The 15,052-nt window shown below is 45.1% G+C and overlaps 5 protein-coding genes across 5 annotated transcripts in view; 2 read left to right on the top strand and 3 right to left on the bottom strand.

Moving 5' to 3' along the window:
• Window positions 1-2,574, top strand: part of TREMEDRAFT_63235 (uncharacterized protein) — a gene marked incomplete at both ends in the record, with an annotated part of 2,722 nt that extends 148 nt beyond the window's left edge. Inside the window, 10 exons of the mRNA XM_007005412.1 lie at window positions 143-253; window positions 328-437; window positions 896-985; window positions 1,166-1,212; window positions 1,402-1,430; window positions 1,478-1,569; window positions 1,743-1,825; window positions 2,041-2,112; window positions 2,167-2,295; window positions 2,508-2,574. Of these exons, the coding sequence (XP_007005474.1) occupies window positions 143-253; window positions 328-437; window positions 896-985; window positions 1,166-1,212; window positions 1,402-1,430; window positions 1,478-1,569; window positions 1,743-1,825; window positions 2,041-2,112; window positions 2,167-2,295; window positions 2,508-2,574 (830 nt within the window). The remainder of the gene's footprint in view (window positions 1-142; window positions 254-327; window positions 438-895; window positions 986-1,165; window positions 1,213-1,401; window positions 1,431-1,477; window positions 1,570-1,742; window positions 1,826-2,040; window positions 2,113-2,166; window positions 2,296-2,507) is intronic.
• Window positions 2,575-2,798: 224 nt separating this feature from the next.
• On the bottom strand, window positions 2,799-3,257 carry TREMEDRAFT_63234 (uncharacterized protein; the record flags this gene model as incomplete). Its single annotated transcript, XM_007005411.1, has 1 exon — window positions 2,799-3,257. The coding sequence occupies one exon, from the start codon at window positions 3,255-3,257 to the stop codon at window positions 2,799-2,801; it is 459 nt and encodes a 152-aa protein (XP_007005473.1).
• Window positions 3,258-6,472: 3,215 nt separating this feature from the next.
• Window positions 6,473-10,006, bottom strand: TREMEDRAFT_44572 (uncharacterized protein). Its single transcript, XM_007005312.1, is given in 8 exon segments — window positions 6,473-6,769; window positions 6,928-7,166; window positions 7,331-8,756; window positions 8,768-9,217; window positions 9,261-9,539; window positions 9,586-9,690; window positions 9,774-9,832; window positions 9,914-10,006. 8 exon segments carry the CDS (start codon window positions 9,951-9,953, stop codon window positions 6,746-6,748), a joined length of 2,622 nt encoding a protein of 873 aa, XP_007005374.1. The 5' UTR covers window positions 9,954-10,006; the 3' UTR covers window positions 6,473-6,745.
• Window positions 10,007-10,234: 228 nt separating this feature from the next.
• Window positions 10,235-11,277, bottom strand: TREMEDRAFT_63232 (uncharacterized protein; the record flags this gene model as incomplete). The annotated part of the gene is made up of 7 exons (XM_007005410.1): window positions 10,235-10,260; window positions 10,329-10,452; window positions 10,504-10,545; window positions 10,598-10,817; window positions 10,862-10,966; window positions 11,003-11,159; window positions 11,232-11,277. 7 exons carry the CDS (start codon window positions 11,275-11,277, stop codon window positions 10,235-10,237), a joined length of 720 nt encoding a protein of 239 aa, XP_007005472.1.
• A 743-nt stretch (window positions 11,278-12,020) lies between these two features.
• TREMEDRAFT_31815 (uncharacterized protein) lies at window positions 12,021-15,017 on the top strand (the record flags this gene model as incomplete). The annotated part of the gene is made up of 11 exons (XM_007005236.1): window positions 12,021-12,241; window positions 12,283-12,295; window positions 12,477-12,625; window positions 12,771-12,814; window positions 12,855-12,899; window positions 12,952-13,060; window positions 13,266-13,594; window positions 14,046-14,144; window positions 14,235-14,271; window positions 14,628-14,759; window positions 14,948-15,017. Coding segments are annotated over 11 exons (1,248 nt in total), but the record flags the coding sequence as incomplete, so codon positions are not given.
• Window positions 15,018-15,052: the final 35 nt, after the last annotated feature.

Here is a 15,052-nt window from a genome sequence, read left to right as displayed (position 1 = left end):
AGCCTTTCTCTTCCCTCCCGGAATTCCGGAACCCCGAGAACATGTTCAAGGGGCACTGTGCAGAGAAAACGAGTAATGTAAAAGCGTGGCGGTTCGGTAGCGAATTCAAATTTGTCAGATTAACAGACTGCTTTTATCAGAGTGGTTACCGCCGTTCCGCCGAGATTCAAAGAATCCGAAAATGTCGGAGATTCTACAAGAGGTCTAGATCGTTTGATGGTGAATTGCGGTGCTCCTCTGGTTCTCGGGACCTGTAAGAAAGGACTCTTTCTTGATCTTCCAGTTGGTACCTCATGGTATCATGAGGTATCTGAGGAGACATTTCAGCACCAAGTGACGAGAATTCGTTACTTGACAACAATTTAACTCCTTCTCTCCCACTACCCTTATACCTCCTTATCTCTCAGAGACACCCATGTCTCAACGCTCAGTACCTGGTACGCCCGTCTCCAACGTATCATCCCTTCAGGTACTGTATTCTTATACCTACTTGTATCATCTCCAAGTTACCTTCCTGTCGCTTACTCACTTACCCCTTGCCTTTCCCCATTCACCTCCACCTAGTTGACTCCGCTGACTCTACACTGACTTGCAACTCAATTCTAACCCGAAACAACACACACAACGTTTGACCGTATCCCCGACAACGGACCATTATCTGTCTCCGAGTGATCGACCAAGTTCAAAGGCCGGAAGGACGCCCCGTTTCATCGTTCGACTATGAAGACGCATGAGGAATGAGCCATTTCCTGAAAGGTCCTCCATTATCCCACCCCCAACTTTCGAAAGCTATAAACACTTTGTCTCGCCCACTTATTTCTCAAAATCCAACTACTTCCCCATTGCGACATTTTAATCTAATTGCTTGACAGAAAACAAAAGAAAACGAGGAAAGATGTTTGGTTCAATCTTGACTATCGCACTTGCTGCTACTTCTGTTCTTGGAGCTACCCAGACTATTCAGGTGGGAGCCAACGGTGCATTGGTATGTTCCAACCTTTATCTCTCTCTCATGTATCTCCAAACCTTCTTTTCATTGGTACAAGATGTGCTCGTACCATCACTCCATCATCCCTTTTTGGTACCGTTCCTAGTCATATGATGTGACAAGAGATTGGGATACTGTATGATATATTGTGTTATAGAGTTTCAGCTAACATGACAGACTTTCACACCACCATCTATCAACGCCTCTGTCGGCGATACAGTCGAGTGAGTCAATTCTTTCCTTATCTCAGCTTGCTAGTCCCTATTCACAGTCCTGACCTTTCGAGTCATTCTCTTACTCCTAACCCAAAAGAGTCCTTCTTTTTTGACCCAACAAATGCCGTGAATGTTTGTCCGCGTAGAACTAGACGGCTTTAACTTCTGATTTCAATCATGAGCATGACTGACATACAGCTTTCAATTCGTTTCCGGTGACCATACCGGTCAGTAATATCCGTGTTCCCGAGCCTGACATTACTGAGCATATCAGTTACCCAATCAACTTTCGCTGCCCCATGTTCTCCAATGGCAAATGGATTCAACTCGGGTTTCATGCCTGGTAGCTCTGCTAATCCCCCTACTGTAAGCCGCCTTTGTATCTCAGACCCCAAATTCACTCATTTATTCTCATAAGCCACTCTTTGGATTCATCCACTTTTTCGTAGGGTCTCATCTATGTTAAATTGCCTCATCTCTTTCAACTCGTCATGTCAGGAGTTGGTCATGTTGAGTGTCGAATCAACTGTTAATGTCAGTTTTCGATTTTGGTCAACAGCACGAGTCCCATTTGGATCTACTGCGCACAGGTTGGACATTGTCAACAGGGTATGGTAGCTGCGTGAGTGTCTAAGTCGTTCATATTACTTTCAGCCCCCTTCACTCCCCCTCCTACTCCTCTCACCTTTGCCAAACGTTTTCCTCGCACAATTACCTCAATTCATCTCGAATCATTTCCTTCGCAACTTGCCTCTCCTGCCGCACGTCTCCTCTACCCTGCCACAACCCTGGTACAAGGTCTCCTATCATTTTTGAGATGGCCGATCTGACAACTAGTATAAACGCCCCATCGAAAGGCAACACCTTTACCGCTTTCCAACAAGCTGCAGAGGGAAAGAGTACCTCAACGTAAGTGTCGTCTCACTTTCTCATCGGCTTTGGATTGACGAGTAATAGAAGCAGTAACTCCACTGGAACTGGAGGTACTCCTAGTGGATCTGCATCTGCCAGTGCTAGTGCATCTGCCAGTTCGTCAGCTTCAGCAACAGGTAGCGGATCTGCTTCTGGTCCTTACGGCTCGTCTTCATCAGGGTGAGCTAATTTTTCTTTTCACAATCCCCGCGTTTGCATCTCCATCGTGTTTAAATTCGCCTACTCTATCATCCTTTATCATTCTTCAAACTCGTCATTGTAATCGTGTGGTGTACCAAATTCCATCCTCATCACTCCATCCTTGTTTAGTAATGTGGAAAAAGAGTAATACTTTTGATAAATAAACATGTGTACGTGATACTAATCCACAGTGCTTCACAAATCGCTGTCCCCGCACTCGCTCTGGTCCTTCTTTCTGCCTTTGCGGCACTTCTATGATCTCCGTAGATCCAAGTGGGGATTATAGAGATTGATGGATGTATATAGTTGTTGAAAGTTTTAAAATAGGGTGATGCAGTAACTTCCGTGTGCAGTCCGTCCCGTTTAACCCGATCCGTCCCTAATAGAGCTTCTACAGGCTTCGTGCATATATATACCAAGCTTACCTAGTGCTACAGGGAGTAATACTTGTTACAGTGACCATGTGATCCTTTCCAGCGATATCATTCCAATTTACCTTCTGAGTTTTTAGGCACATAAAACCAAGTTTTGACTTTATCCAACCATGTCACCTTGTTGTTTTGTTCTATATCCATTCTCATTTCCTCTCTTTGAGATTCACTCAATGTAATTTTATCATCCTTCTTCTCTCCTACATCTCTGATTGGTACACCAGGCGCCTGCGTAGATAGAAAAGTAGGATTTATTCTCCCCACTTTCCCATTTTCCTTCATCTCCACTTTCTCTCTTTTGTCTCTTTCATTAATTTCATCCCTTTCCTCGTCGTTCGTTCTTTTCACTATTTCGTCCTTGTTCTTTCCTCCTGTTTCCACGACATCATGATTCATTTCACATCGTACAGCGTCATCTGCGACTGAAGTCGCGGTGGAGTCCTTCGTTTCTGATGGAAGAGATTGTAAGATTCCTTGTGCCATCATCGCGAAAATGAACGTTTGGTCCATCTTTCTTTAGTCAGCTCAATTCTTACCTCTTCATGATCTGAGACCCCCACTAGCAGACTTAAAACGAAGTTGTTCTTTGGTGACGCGTGGGATGGAGAGAATATTTCTTTTCACGATGAGGACTCACGGTGAGAACTGAAATGTTGATAAAGAATGATCTTCTTCTACAACGTATCAGGATCGATAAGATATGTTAGTGTGAGATAGAGAGGGAGAGGGGGATTGTGTGATAACTAAGAAGGAAGTAGGAGGAGAAGAGATGAACGATATGTCAGATTTCCCACGTTATTGGTACATATATCTCTTAGCCATGCTTTCCTTTGATAGAAAAAGAAAGAGGAGATGAATGAAAGGAAGGTATCAGTCAGAGGATAAGTATGTGGACACATAAGTATTAGAGATGACGTGATGGGTTGACGATAGTGAGTAGGTCGAACTGAAATGAGAATGAGTGTTCGTTCGTACGTAAATGATGGAGAAGAAATTAGATGCAAGTCAAATTTATGAAAAGGTATTATTGTAGACACTAACTGCACTCCTCCAATTCCAACCCCAAACGAAAAGACCTCGATGAGATCAAGTCCCTCGTTCTCCACCCACCGACCTCTGCGTCTCCATTGCGAGGCCCTCTCAAGCTCATACACCTACTACCACTTGTCTCTAGCATAATCGTTTGGCGACGAGACATCCGTCACTCCATAATCTCATTGACCCCACACTTGAAGATCGATAAGAAACCTCTCGCTATCCCAACCAACCTCTCCCCTTCCGGTCACATCGTTTAACCCTCAAAATCTCCGATACCATCATCGCCAACCCCGACATTTCGTTCGCTAGACTAAGCCAGTATGAACCTTTACCTCTCAACATTTGAACCGCTTCTCCGCTCCACTGACACGGATCACGTCAAAGTTCTTGCTAGCTCAATAAGCTGTTTCCTAACGTTCTGCCTATTATCGGCTAATTGACTTTTGATCTGTTGTTTTGTCAAACCGGTCTAAACCGTCAGTAAAAATCCCCACGTCTTCTTCTCCCATCTTTTCTGTACAGCTGTACTTTCCCCGACTCTCTTCCTTCGAGACTGCCTCGTTTCCACCTGAGAATCATCTCCCACCAACATCAATTCGAAACCTGCTACAGACAAAGTAGGGGGAGTCATAAATTGTCAAGCACGCGTCCAGGTCCAAAGTGTAGAAAGAATGTACGCCCTCAACTCAACAGTGACAACAAAGATGTGTAAAGGAAGCAACATGATATGGGAGGAGAAGAGAGGTACTTGTGAGTAGAGAGCCATTTGGGCGACTCAAGGATAATGATATAGGTCTAGGAGAAAAGGGAAAGAGGACTCAGCTCACCTTCTCGACCAATTCATCAACATTGATAGTCGCTAAACCCTTCATGATAATCTCCACAGCAATGATGACTTTAGCTTCTACAGGTATCCTAGCTTTTTGTCCTGGGGTTCCTTTCGCTTTTTTCGAACTTGACGTTTCGTCTTCTGGTGGTGAAGGGGATCTTTTCGAGCTTGACATTTTTTGGTAAACAATTTTGTTTTTTCTGCCTTCACTGCGTCTCTCTGCGTCGTTCTGCTCGATCAGTGGTGATATATGTACCTTGTGTAACGTCTATTCAACAAGAAATATTGAGTCGGTTGAACGTCTGATCGACTGGGAAGATGAATACTCGAGAGGGTTTTTGGTTGATTCTCTTTGGTCCACTAAAAAGATGATTATCACTCGCGAGGGTTGTTGATTAATCCTCTTTGGTCGACTGAGAAGATGAAAATCACTTGAGAGGGTTGTCGGTTGATTCTTTGATCGAGGTTTTGGAATAGTCAAATGAGCGATAGGTGTCAAATGAACGAACGGATGTAAATTGGGATTTGTCGAGTGAATGGATACGAGTCAAAATTTGTAAGGTGAATACAAGTGAGGTATGAGGTGTGATATGGATGAAAGGAGGTGAAGGTGCGATGAGTAGTAAATGTGAGGTGCGATGGTATTCAGTGAATGGAAGTGAAGTGTAAGATGAGAGGTTTCTGTGTATGATTCTAAGCCGTGGGAGTTGTGGTGAAAGTGATCAAAGACGTCGAACTGGTATGATTTTTGGCAATCTTGTCAATTTACCAAATCCGAATACTAACAGAGTAATATGATCTTTGGTTTTGTCTACCGATGATCTCAAGTGTAATTCTGAAGGTCAAGAAAAACCTTTTGAAACTCGACAAATCTATAATATCATCAGCCACCCTACAGCCTTTACCCACTCAATTTCAACCCGAGAGCTATTCAAGCTGATTGGAAAACTACTCACGTTTAATTACCCTAGGACCCTGAGTTGTCTACTTGAGCCCTGTGATGACGAAAGAGTCGATATTGAAGTTTTTATCTTCTCTTTCTCGTGAGTTACCAACTCTATATCCGTGAAAGAGTCTATGTCGAGGGCTGTTACGTTTTTGTAAGTCACCGTGAGACCGGTTCAACAACCTAAATGGAAGCAGTGGCGTACACTCGACTAACCCCGAGACCGCTTTGAAGACCAACGTGATAACAGTGAAGTTCAACTCACCGTCAGACGTATATGAAAACAATGACGTTCTTTCACACTCACCGTAAGAACCGCTCTTGACTCGAATCACCAAAATCACAGCCGTGATACTTGAAATGTAAGATAGAAAAAAGTCAGAAATCAGTTACATCAAGCAGTTAATTAGTATAGTCAGCCATGGAATCGCAGATACAATCTTCACTACGCCCGGTCGTTCCCTGGATACAGACTTCCTTTTCATCATGAAGGGTTGATACAGGACGATAAGGAAATGACATGACGACGGTCTTGACGACCGGCCGCGTTACCTTTATACGACAGATATTCATCGAGTCGATTATGTTAATAAAGGTTGGTGATACGTTCAATGGAGGAAGTGACTTGTGATGGCATGTACGTCTGGGACTATGTAACGTCTCGGATAAAAGTAAGAATGGATGGAAGGCGTTGGTAGGCGTTGTTGAAATAGGTTACTACTGACGGTGTTTTCGTCTAGATTGACATCCCTCTCGGATGGGATGGACCAGAATGGACAGTGATGATGTGGTGGGACAAGGAACAGTCCAGAACGGTAAAAGATTATTTGTCTTTGTGAAGGAAGGTGAAGAGAATTAGATGGAAGAAGTAGACCGTCGGACCGAGTTATCAAACCGCAGGATGAGTGAGTTGATAATCTGAAGGAACGTTACAGAAGCCTATGACGAGAGTATGGACTAGAACAATATGCAATTTCTTTTCTTTTCTAGTACGATGCAAATGTCACAGGGTAAAAGACGGCGATATCGTCCTTGGACAATAGAGCGCGGCCAAAGACCCAAAAAATATACTAGAATGAGGTGATGGACCATGCAGGGTAGAGTGTGAGGGAGTTGGGATCGGGGGATCGGGGGATCGGGGGATTGGTACAGACAGATCACAGTGGGTGGGATGGTTGTAGGGGTTTATTTTTGAAGCTCTCTAATGGTCTGTGGATCAGTTATGTGTTCGAGATTTATCAACTTATCGGATGACACATAGCACATAGAGAGAATGAGAGGATAGACGACTATTTAGACATTGTAAAGGAGTGAGTGATGTGCAAAGACCTATAGGAGATGAAGAGATTTTTTTTTGACAAACTCACCTTCGCCGCATACGCAGCATTCGCTCTCGTCCGTTTCGAACTTCCTCTCACTCTTCCTTGTGAAATGGCCCTTTGAACCCATTCCTCTCTCAACTCATTCCTCGCCTCCGGAAATTCCTTTGCGAGATCACCGATCAATCCTAACATGGACGCAAGGAAAGTTTCGGTACATGTGGGATCGGAATAACAATGTTTGGAAAAATTGACCATTTCAACAACATGATTTTTGAAAGTGTTCACTGCATAATCAGCATCGGTCTTTCTCGTAATACATCAATCTCTTCTTTGGCGTGAACAGAAACCCCTGTTTGTGGGGTTTACCCTTGTTGATGGATTACGTGACAAGGAGCAGGAAGGAAAAGTGATAAATCCCTAATTTCGTCACAAAAATTTGAAAACTTACAATGCATACCCTTTATACCGTTGAAAATTCCGATAGCGCAGTCGATGATAGATTCCCGCATGGCCCAGACGAATTCCAACAGCTCCGTATCGTCCGGACTGGCGGTAACTGATCCAGCTTGAGCCATGATACTCAACGTCCCTTCCAAAAACGGCAAAAACGCAAATTCTATTGCCATAGCAACGTCACCTATAGCAGTGACCGCACTTGGCTTGACACTTCTCAAAACTGTGGGACTTCTAAGAATATCCACAAGAGCGACCATTAACGGTTCTGCAAACGGTCTCGTCTCATTTCCCATTGCTCTGGCTATATCACCGGCTACGTATATACCAGCTTGAACAACTTGATAATCCTGTAAAGAGGTGAGGGCTGTGATGATGAAAGGTTGTACGGTGGGCATGTATTTGACGAAACCAGCTTCGAGGGCTCCGGCTATAGACCCGATCATGGCGAAAACATCTTCCAATACTCCAGAGTGCGTACCGGATGAAGTTAAGAGTTGAAGAAGGTTGGTCATGATCCTATCCGCGAATGGGGTGATTAATTGAGGTGCCCTGTTGAGGGCACTCTGCAAAACGATACTGATCCCGATTTGCATGTCGATCCAATTGTTCCGATCGTCTGATCCGACGAGTTGATTTTGCATACCGATCAAAGCCTCCTGTCGTGTGAGCATGGCGACTACTACAGCTTCGACGACGCTGAGAGTGTCCAGAGCTGAAGCAGCGATCCAGTTGGCTATGGTTTGGTATGCCGCGGTCCGACTGTTCGCTTCGTTGGTCGGTTTTTCCGAGAGCGGCATGAGACTGGTTATGACGCCAGAATAAAATGGAGACAGCATGGAAGTGGAAGCTTCATCGCCCATATCGGAAGGTTGTGCTAGCTGAGCGGCGAGATTGCTCAGAGCGGAACAACATGAGTTGGCGACTTTTGGAGAAACAGTGAGCCCAAAGACGAGAGCTGTGACGAGTGGTTGAAGTTGAGCGACTGGGTCGATCACTTGGAGCATGATTTCGGTAACTTTGCTCAGCGTCCATGCCACTGTATCCTTCACTTGAACACTAGGATCACTTCGTAACATGTCGATCAAACCGGGAAGAGCTTGTCGAACGAGACCAGCCAGGGTTGAAGGATCAGGACCATCGAGAATAGCTCCGAAAGCCATGACTGCCGCATCCCGATTTTGCCACTCGGGTCTTTGGATGCCAGCCTCGACGAATGGAACCACGGGCTGTACAATCGGATCTTGGACATTCCGAGCCATGAGCTCCAAACAAGCACCAGCAGCCATCGATCGTGTCCAGTCGTCCTCGTCTGCATCTTCCTCTTGTTGAGTGAGAAGGTCTAAAAGAACAGGGAGAATTTCCGACATTGCCATCTTTGCAAAGTGTTTCGATAAAGTGACAGGTTGTTCACCATATTCCTCAGCCTGACATCAGCCAAAATACCTGACCAACATGAATCACTCGCCTCTTGAGCTTCGATGGCCAAATCAATCTCCGTGTCACAGACAGTACTCCAGAATTCGATGGCTTGCAATGCCACGGCTTCCTCTTGATGTCTCATTCCCATAATGGTCAGACCGAAAAGGGCCCTCTCCATGTAAAAGTCCATCTTGTCGTAATACGTGCTCATAATCCGCACCAAACATTCGAAAGCACCCACTTGAACCGTGACCGATGAATTTTGCGTGGCCTCACAGACCACTTGCATGATGTAGTTTCGTTCGCCCTCTCTTTCAAAGTTATCTCGTATGAAGTCGAGGGAATTGTATAATGCTTGGATGGCGGCAGCTTGAACATCGGTGCTGGTTTCTTCTTTCCTGGCGCCTTGCACGACGGCCGTCAAAATCTCGTTAGATCGAGCGGAAAGAACTTCAGGTTGCTGGCAGTCAGTTTTGAAAACTGATTGAATCAGTTGGACTTACCACGACCTCGCATATATATCCTACGGCTTGCAGAGTGGCCACTCGGAGATTGACATTTTCTTGGTTTCCGACAAATTCCAGGAGGAGAGCGATCAACTCTGGCCATTTGTCCTCTGGAAGATCGACGGCTGCAATGGCAGCAACGCATTGAGCAGCGACAGCGCCAGCACGACGAGCAGAAGAGCCAAGAGTTGAGAGGAGGGATTGTTTGAGAGGAGCAGTGGCAGAAAGGGGAAGGGCCATCCATCGTTCGGTGAGGATGGGTTGGTTAACGGCATTCTATAAGATCAGAATGATCCCTTGTGGTGATTAGACATGTACTGACCCTAGCTTGGATAGCATTCTTGAAAGCTAAACCTGCAGCTGACCTGACTTGAAGAGGGGCATCTTCTTTGGCGAGTTCGGCGGCGAGAGTATGAAGGTATGCGTGCTGTATATGGGAGATCAGTGGAGTGAAGAAGGAAAGGAGGTCCGTGAGCCGGGCTATCTTTTACGTTTTCATGAAATGCTCACAAAGTTTGCTTTTTCAGCGGCTTCGAGCTGTTGAGTAGCTGAATCACGAGTGGCCTGATCTACATCATCGTCAGCTTGATCAATCCTTCTACGAGGTCCCCGTTCTGGAGAGCTGGAGGGGAATGAGCGGCAAAACTTACCGGGTGAAAGAGAGTTGTTAAGGAGTTCGGCGGCGTTCATCGTCAATCTCTGGGATGAACCCCGGGTATCAAAAATATAATAGAGAAATGTCGAAGATCTGTATAGGAAGAGCTGAATATATAGAGAGGGAAAAAGAGAGGTTTAGTGAATGTGAGAAAGTGCAGAAGGAAGTGCTCTCTTCCACCCAAATCGTCTAACGCGTCACACAAGCTGGTGTACGGAGTGATAAGCTTTGCTGGCATAATGACACGTGGATCATCCGGCACCGGGATATAACTGCATAAATTCACATAAATAAATATCACCAATGACCCTAGGGATCAGACAACCATCCGCCCTCCGTCCACTGCAACCATCAGCATTGTACCTCCCATCCTCTACATACTTAATCATGTTGAGTACAGTACTGCTCACCTAGATAGTCCGCTCCGTTGATGTAACTCGCTTTGTCCGAAGCTAGAAAAACTGCCAACTCCGCAATTTCAACCGGTTTGCCACGTCGACGTAGAGGTATTGTCTCTGCACCCTTTTCGAATCTCTACCATGTCAACTTCCCTCCTGCAACCTTGACCTCCCCAGGTAGACTCACTTCTGGCAAGATACCTTGTACGTTCGGTACCTCCATCATCCCCTGTTGCGTCAATTTATTCAGGGATCTGCATACCACAGTAGCGTAGACTCACTGGCGAGATAGAATTACACCTCACTCCCTGTCCCCCATATTCGCTAGCTGCGGCCTTGGTGAGACCTATAAGACCATGTTTCGAAACTGAATATACCGAATTTCCCGCTCCTGGTCTATGTCCAGCTATAGAAGCCATGTTGATGATCGATAATTCTTTCGAAGGATTAGACAAGTGAAGTCGTAGAGCGGCTTGAATGAGTAAAAAAGGTCCTCTTACACTTGGACATCAGCGTAATCAACTTGAGTAGAAAGAGGAATTCACTTGACACGCATGACATCGTCATATTCTTCCAATGGTTTCTCGTGTATTGGACATGTGTATCCTCCCAACGCACCATTGTTGATGAGACAGTCAATCCGCCCGTATCTAATCTTCAGCACCGATCAAGTAGGATGGACGTACTTTTGTTTGAGATGTTGTTCGAGTGCTTGGATGCTGGAAGGGTCACCTTGATCGCAGATGACATTGTCGACTCCGGGTAGTGAGACGGAGAGGATGTCAACAGCTACAACGGTCGCTCCTTCTTGTTGAAATCGCTCGACTATAGCACGGCCGATACCTAAAAGGTCAGTCTTGGACATTCCATCGTATCGGGGCACTATAAGTAGTATGAGCTCTAAAAAAAACTCACGACCGGCTGCACCTGTGATGACGCATATACGTGCATCGAGTGACATGGTGATCTATGTCTATGAAGAGTTGAGTCGCAATATATACATACTTGACGCATGACGATGTTCGTATAACGATATCAAGTCTTGGCGATTTGATAGCAGGCTTATCGGAGACATGTTCCGGTTGCTCGTATGGCTGACGATAAGATAACACTGCATACGTACATAATCCTCTCACACCGGTCACACCTTATATTCATCCCTTTTCTCCCTTGCTCCTTCCTCTTCACCCACTCGAATCATCTCCAACCCCCTCACAACCTCTTCTACCACTTGAGACCCATGAACACCGTGATGATGCTTAATGACGAGAACAAAAGTTTCAAAGGACCCCTCTTTCTTTCCGCCTTTTGATCTCTTTAATTCTTTCTTCTTCCGACATCATCCCGTCTCCCCCCCAATTGCTCCATGCTCAACCCTTATTTCCCACTGACAGACCTGAACAATAAGGTCCTCTCACCAATCCTAAACCCCTGACTCGTCCTCAGTTCTGACCATGATCATGTTGACCACGTTTTCACTGATAACCACCATCTGATCGTCCATCTTTCCTTCTCCATACCCAAAAGTCTTAACTCGCCTACATCACGCCTTTTCCTGCCTACAGTTTATCCAAAAATAAGGATTCCCTTTTTTTTTTCGGGTCTATAAGGCCTCCTCATTCCCTTCTTCCTAAGATACCACACTCCCCTAATACCTCATCTCTTCTAACTTGTCCAATCACATCACTTCTCTCCCCGTCACTCATGTCATCCAGTTTCGATACTCGAAGACGTCCCTCTCGTCTGTTGTACGTGCTTCTTTGTTTTCATACTTGGTTCGAAGGAATATATAGTCATACGATACCCTCACGGAATGTAGCAGCTTCTTTTCCTCTCACGTCTGGTGACCTCCAACCCAGGGCAACACAAGCTCCGGGTTTCGTGTGGGGCAAAGAACCTATGAGGGGGGTTAATATTGGTGGATGGTGAGTTTTTTCTTGGATATGAAAGCTGGACTGATTATCAGGTTAGTTCTAGAAGTAAATTTTCCTTATCTCCCGAACCCTCATTCCTACGACCTCTCACTCCGCCTCTTTTGTATCTTCTCTCCCAACTGTTGTTTCTGGCATCTACCATAAATAACAAAAATCATCTTTTTGACCCCATCGATAGAGTCAGAATCTTTGGACTTTGGAATTTGAACCAAGCTGAATATGAAAGCCATGGATCACCCCATCAATATTCGCACATAAACCAAGTTGGGTAGTGGACGAATGGACTTATGGACAATACATGTTGACTCAGAATAATACCTATGGAGAAATTCAAACACATTGGAATACATGGTTTCAATTGTCAGAATTGGAAGAGTGTGTCATTTCTCTCTTCACTCCACTTTCCCCTTGCTCCACTCACTCGACTCACCGATCCACCAACCCACCGGTCTACTCCCCTCTCTCCACTGGGCACGATTGACTTACGATATTGAAATCTGAGGGAAAGACTGATAGTCAGTATAGCTCGAGTGGGACTAAACACCATACGTATACAAATCGGTTGTAAGCTATTCTGACGAACTTGTTGGAAGCTGATTAGTAGTTTGGTCGGTCATACCACTACAAAATGGAGAACCATACTTGATCGGTGAGTCGGCAGAGCGGATATCAGGAAGGAAAGAAGAAGCGCTTACTCGAAGGAGCATACGATTATTTGAAAAAAGCCGTACAATGGGCTTCGACGTTGAATTTAAAAGTTATGATTGATCTACATGGTGCTCCTGGGTCGCAAAATGGGTTTGACAATTCGTTCGTTTTTTTCTTCGTACCATTTCCGCTCCACTTCTGTCTCTGTCTCTTTCCCTCCTCCTCATCCTTGCTCTTCCGCCTACCCTTGTAACCCTTGCTAGTCATTCGCTTTTCAGTACGTCCACAACAGCGAAATACACTTTCTCATCTCTGCTGATTCCGTTGTCCCGTGATCACCTCATTAACGAAAGCTGACAAGACCCAGAGGTCTCCGAGGAACTCGTCAATGGTTTGCAAACACCACCAACCTGGACCGTACTCTCACCGCACTCCAAGTTCTTACCCACGAATTCACACAAGAAAAGTACAACAACACTGTCCTCGCTATCGAATTGATCAACGAACCTTTCCCTTATACCAATGACGAAGTCCAGTTCTTACAATCGTTTTATACACAAGCTTATCAAGCTGTCAGAACTGCCCAACAGGCCAATACGGTGGTTGTAGCTCTGGATGACGGGTATCAGGGTTTGTACGCTTGGACAGGATTTATGGTGGAACCTGATTATCATGATGTGGCTATGGATACGGTGGGTTATTTCTCGGCTGTCTGCATTTCACCTTTTCTCATCTTCCCTCGTTGCTGCTCCCACACTTCTAGTCCAGCGCACGTCAAACCCCCCAAAACACCTTGCAGATTCACCTCTTTATGAATTATCCCAAATGATCTCCTCCCATCTCAGACAAATTCTCACTTGATTCCGCCTCATCCCTTCAGATTCACTCTTCTGCTGCCCTGCTCGTATCGTCAGATGTCATCACGCCTTGAGATATACTGTGAATGCCTGAATTGGATGTCCCCAATCCTACAAAAATGTCGAGCGATGAGATGATCGTCATGAATGATCAAAAAAACCATCTCCACAGATCGTCATCTCCCAACATCTTGATGAATAGGAGTGAAACTGACCGATAGCATATTTACAGCATGTAAGTCTCCCTTTTATTCTCAGCGCTGAAAACAGGTTTGACCTATCTCTCATAGCTATGAACTATTACGATAATCTCAATTGGACTTGTTCACAACAACAATACCTCATGGATTCGAATGACGATCATTGGACGATAGTAGGAGAATTTACTCGTGAGCCAATTCATTGATATCTATGAGGACGAGCTTAGATGTGAGCTGCTAATACGGATTGTGCAAAGTGGCTTAATGGACGTGGGACAGGGGCAAGGTATGATAACACTTTGAATGGGAGTATGCCGTGAGTATGAGTTTGTCTTTCATAGCATATTTACTCTCCACTAGCTCTCTCGTATTGCTATCCTGTTTCAACACCACACTTGCTCACACTGCTTGTTCCATAGATAAGCCTACGGAATCCTTCATCGTCCTCCTTGCCGGCGGGAACATCACTTCTTAGGAATTGGCCCGAGAGGAACATCCCATAATAGGATTTTTCATCCTTGATCCATGATCCATATCTAGGTGCACGGATTAAGCTGGAGACTTTCTGGAAGATAGTCTGTTCAGGAGTTTTAGAGAAGTCTTCAAATGTGACGAGTTTGTTGAGGGGATCATGAAGTTTGAGTGAAAGGGAAATTTTTAACTTGACGACAGATTGACATTTCCCGGGGACTGTTCAACCAAAACAGGTTCCGACCCAAGTAAATGGGATAACGATTATGTAGATCATTTAGCACGTTCATTCGAAGCTCAAACATGGGTGTATGAAAAAGCAGTGAGTCAAATGTCTCCTCTTCCCAACGCCCCCCACCCCCACTCCCACCCCCTACCCTCATTTTCCCCTTTTTTCCCGTAAGTACTACATCTTCTCGGTGAAGCGTAACGTTAACACTCTCTGTTTTGGATGTTGCTAATATGTAGTCTGGGGTAAGCTCTACATTATTTTGAGACGGAAGAAACACGACTGATGATAGTTGGGTAGCATGGACCTGGAAAACTGAACAAGCAGCAGATTGGTCAATGCAAACTGGAATTACATATGGTGAATTATTTTCCTCCTTCTCTTCATCCCGTCCCAC

Source organism: Tremella mesenterica (genome assembly GCF_000271645.1).
Source record: "Tremella mesenterica DSM 1558 unplaced genomic scaffold TREMEscaffold_7, whole genome shotgun sequence".
Taxonomy (NCBI): domain Eukaryota; kingdom Fungi; phylum Basidiomycota; class Tremellomycetes; order Tremellales; family Tremellaceae; genus Tremella; species Tremella mesenterica.
This window is presented reverse-complemented; position numbering and strand designations above follow the sequence as displayed.

Bases quoted from the DNA above. Each gene is read 5' to 3' on its own strand.
- TREMEDRAFT_44572 (XM_007005312.1), bottom strand. From the start codon at position 9,953: ATGAACGCCGCCGAACTCCTTAACAACTCTCTTTCACCCG. The intron at 9,833-9,913 runs GTAAGTTTTGCC...ACGATGATGTAG, and splicing joins TAACAACTCTCTTTCACCCG to ATCAGGCCACTCGTGATTCA. The intron at 9,218-9,260 runs GTAAGTCCAACT...ACTGACTGCCAG, and splicing joins GATATATATGCGAGGTCGTG to CAACCTGAAGTTCTTTCCGC.